At 55.8% G+C, this 4,371-nt stretch overlaps 1 protein-coding gene across 1 annotated transcript; it reads left to right on the forward strand.

The window, feature by feature from the left end:
• The first annotated feature begins 469 nt into the window (after positions 1-469).
• MRPL41 (mitochondrial ribosomal protein L41) lies at positions 470-1,772 on the forward strand. Its single transcript, XM_032273679.1, has 2 exons — positions 470-740; positions 836-1,772. Exon 2 carries the CDS (start codon positions 844-846, stop codon positions 1,255-1,257), a length of 414 nt encoding a protein of 137 aa, XP_032129570.1. The 5' UTR covers positions 470-740; positions 836-843; the 3' UTR covers positions 1,258-1,772.
• Positions 1,773-4,371: the final 2,599 nt, after the last annotated feature.

Raw genomic sequence — 4,371 nt, forward strand, 5'->3', positions numbered from 1 at the left:
GTACGGCTGGGGGGCGACTTCCCCGTGGACAGGTGGAAGGCCGCCTGCGAGGGTGACCAGGCCGGCGGGGTCAGCGCGCAAACCGGATGTGCTGGGTCCAAAATCACTGATTAGTTTGGGGGCCGCGATAGCTCGAGTCCTCCCACGCCACTGCCGGGCTGCAGGTCCCGGGCTTTCCCCGCGCGGCTGCCGGCTCCGCTAGAGGAGCCGTCTCGGGTCCAGCGCCCGCGTCCTCCGCGTCCTCCGCGACCTCCTGACGCCACCTGAGGGCCTCAGGGGGACCGGGCTCCCGAGGCACCGCCGGCCGCCAGGCGGACGAACCTCGGCAGTGGCGGGTGATGGGGACGCCGGGGACCGCGGCGCTGAGGGCGGCCGCTCACCCGCGAGCCGACGCCCCGCCCCGCCCCCCGCCCCGCCCCCAGCCCCGCCCCGCGAGCCGACGCCCCGCCCCCAGCCCGCCCTCCTCTTCCCGGGCCCCCGACGCCCCGCCCCTCTCCGTGCGCCAGTGGCCACCTCGCCCGGCACCACCCCGCGGGCTCCTCGCATTGGCCGAGTCCCCGCGGCCACGCCTCCCCCCAGACTGAGGCCGCTTATTGGACGCGGCGGCCGTGGCCAATCGGAGCCGCTCTTGCTGCGACGCGGTGGCCGGAAGCGGAGCGAGGTAGAAGCTGGGTCGGCGCGGGTTCGGTGCCAGAGCCGTTGCGGGGCCGCGTGGAGCGCGTGCGGGGTCTCCGGTCCAGGTGGGTCTGTCGGATTGGGGCGGGCGCCGCGCGCGGCCGGGCGCAGGGCCGGCCGGGTTCCCAGGGCCGCGACTCCCCGCTGTCTCCTCCCGCAGGGCGCGGCATGGGCGTCCTGGCCGCGGCGGCGCGCTGCCTGGTCCGGGGCGCGGACCGGATGAGCAAGTGGACGAGCAAGCGCGGCCCGCGGAGCTTCAGGGGCCGCAAGGGCCGGGGCGCCAAGTACACCGGCTTTCTCACCGCCGGCTGGAGGTTCGTGCAGATCCAGGAGATGGTCCCGGAGTTCGTCGTCCCGGATCTGACCGGCTTCAAGCTCAAGCCCTACGTGAACTACCGCGCGCCTGCGGGCGAGGAGACGCCCCTGACGGCCGCGCAGCTCTTCAGCGAGGCCGTGGCGCCTGCCATCGAAGAGGACTTCAAAGACGGTACCTTCGACCCTGACAACCTGGAAAAGTACGGCTTCGAGCCTACACAGGAGGGCAAGCTCTTCCAGCTGTACCCCAGGAACTTCCTGCGCTAGCGGGGCTTGGGGGCTGCGAGCCCTCCCGGGGAGGGGCGGCCTGCCCTCACCTCTTTTCCATTAAAGGCCTTTGCCAGCTCTGCGGTGTTTGTGTTTTGACCTCAGGTCATGGCAGAGTGTGCAGCAGGACAGATTTCAGTGCAGAGACCTAGGCAGCGTTCTCGTGCACACTCTGCGCAGTGTGAATCTCTTTGGAAGTCATCTTCCCAGCCAGAAGGTTCTGGGAACCTGCCAAGGGCAAGAACGCATTACTCAGCTTGCAGGAGAAGCAGTTTACAAGGCAGATTGTAAATGACAGCACTGGTGTCAGTTCATCCCCCGAGTTACTCACCCAAGGAACAAAGATCTAGAGATGGGGTCTCACTGTGCTGCCCATACTGGTCTTGAACTCATGGGGTCAAGTGATCCACCGCCTCCGCCTCCCAAAATGCTGGGATTACAGGTGTGAACCACTGCGCGGCCTAGGAAGATTTGTCACTATATTATATTAGCATGTTGTATCATCAGAAATAAAGGGATAGAAGTGCATGTATTTTGCTTCTAGTCACCTATATATCGTATTAGTAAATGCTGAGGATTTGACAGGTAGTGGCCTGCATTTCAACCACAGTTCCTCCCAGAGAGGTGACAGCCTTCACAGCAGGAGTTAGATGTAACACACACAGTTTGTTCCTGTGGGGTCCAGCCCTACAGGGTCATGGGGTGTCCCCTATCGCTGTGCAAGGCGCAGGATCCAAGAAATAAAAGACAGGACACCAAAGGACAAAGAAAGTGCAGCTGGGCTCAGGGGGCCTCACTGCTTACAAGCAGAGACAGGCGAGGCCCCAAACATCCAGGAGCATCTATTTATTGGGTACAGGTTAGCGGGCAGGGTAGTGAGTGGGGTCATCTTAAGGACAGTGATAGGGTCAAGACAATCACGTGAGCAATAAACAAGAGGTCCACCCCCATTAGGTCACCTAGGCTAGGAAATGGGCAGTGCGCAGCAAGGGGGCCACCCCCATTGGGTCTCCGAGGCAAGGAAGTGGGCCGTGCGCAGTGAAGGGGGTGCAGTGTGCAACACTTCTTATCTAGGGGCAGGCTGCTTCTAAGGAATTCTATCGGAGGATGCTTTTGAATCGGCACAGTAAAGTTGTCAGGGTACATAGCCACCTGCTGGCAGCTTCCAATGATTCTATACGAGGATGCTTTGAGTCAGCATAGCAGCAACAGAGCTGGCAGGGTCTACAGCCATCTGCTGGCAGCTTCCAGTGATTTCTATAGGAGGATGCTTTGAATCAGTACGTAGCAGCATGGCTGGTGGGGTTTTAAGCCGTCCGACGCCCGCAGGCTTGCCGGCCTGAGGCCAGCCTTCCACAAGACGCAAGGTACTGCAACTCCTTTTCAGGAGGAGTGACTTGCTCCAAGCCTGTCATACAGCGGGTATCTTTATGATACTGAACGCTGCCGCCTGGGCCAGCCTGCTATGTAGCGCATGGCCTTTCAGGCAGAGGCACTACCACCTGGGCCACAGATTCTTGTCCTGGTATAACTGTTTTTCCCTTAAATCTTGCTCTGCACCGTGTCTGCTCTAGACATTCCTCCGACTATAAGCAAGATATGATTATGTATGTATAGCTGTTTTTCCCTTAATTCATGCTCTGTACTGGGTCTGCTCTAGACATTCCTCTGACTACAAACTAAGGTATGATTATATGTAAAAGGATTATATAGAAAGAAGTCAGCAGTAAATTATTCTTCAGGCACTACTTGTGCCACGGGTCTGCCTAGCTCTCCTTCCTCAGTGCCCAAAAAGGGTATTACCCACATGTTCCCACACCTGGAGCCACCATCTGTCCAGTATTTGGGAGCTAATCCATGAGTGCTACAATGAGTGTTCCCTACCGACTCCACATATTTCAAACTGACGACCCTCAAGGCAACTCGGAACACACCCTCCCTTTTACTTACGTGCACAGAGATCCAACACAGGTTGAGTGTCCTTATCCAAAATGCCTGGGGCTGGGTGCAGTGTTTCATGCTTGTAATCCTAGCACTTTGGGAGACCATGGTGGGCAGCCTGCCTGAGGTCAGGAGCCTGGCCAACATGCTGAAACCCATCTGTACTAAAAATAGAAAAATTAGCCAGGCATGGTGGTACACACCTGTAGTCCCAGCTGCTTGGGAGGCTGAGGCAAGAGAATGACCTAATCCTGGGAGGTGGAGGTTGCATAGATGTGAGATGGAGCCACTGCACTCCAGCCTGAGACTCTGTCTCAAAAAAAAAAAAAAAAAAGCTTGGAACCAGAAGTGCTTTGGCTTTCAGATTTTAGAATATTTGCCTATACATAATGAGATATCTTGGGGACGGGATACAAGTCTAAACATGAAATTCAATTTTGTTTCATATACACCTTATACACATAGTCTGAAGGTAGTTTTATACTATATATTTTTTAGGCTAGTCAAGTGCAGCTGTGAGAGAAAGAACAAATCTATAACTGATTGTAATCAGTTCTTTATACAATATTATTTTTATTATTGAATTTTTTAGAGATAAGCGCCATTGCTTTGTTGCCCCTGGCTCACTGCAGCCTCAACCTCCTTGAGCTCAACAATCCTCCGGCCTCAGCCTCCCAAGTGTCTAGACCACAGGCACATGTACCAAACCTGGCTAATTTTTTTTTTTACTTTTTACAGAGACTGGGTCTTGCTAAGTTGTGCAAGCAGTCCTTCTGCCTCAGCCCCTCCCAAAGTGCTGGGATTACAGATCACTGTATTTTTAATAATATACTCGTCACGAGTTCCACTGCTGGATTTTCCAAAGGTTTTGGGATTCTGGATTTTTGGACTGGCTGTGCTCCATCTATACAAGCATTTCTGTGCCATGATGAAGCATTAATGTTCACTTTAAACATGTTATAGTCATGTTTTTCCAAAAATTTCATTTAATATAAAGTTTCTCCAACTAGTACAAAAGGCTGAAAGTCAAAATCTGCCTGAGAAACTAATAAATCTGCAGGCTGGGAACCCACCCCCTCCCCAGCTGCACCCCCACACCCCGACCCACCCCCTCCCCAGCTGCACCCCCACACCCCGGACCCACCCCCTCCCCAGCTGCACCCCCACACCCCG

This window comes from Sapajus apella, unplaced genomic scaffold (genome assembly GCF_009761245.1).
Source record: "Sapajus apella isolate SASKATOON/1434 unplaced genomic scaffold, GSC_monkey_1.0 scaffold5638, whole genome shotgun sequence".
Classification (NCBI taxonomy): domain Eukaryota; kingdom Metazoa; phylum Chordata; class Mammalia; order Primates; family Cebidae; genus Sapajus; species Sapajus apella.

Coding starts and splice junctions, on each gene's coding strand:
- MRPL41 (XM_032273679.1), top strand. CDS start 844: ATGGGCGTCCTGGCCGCGGCGGCGCGCTGCCTGGTCCGGGGCGCGGAC.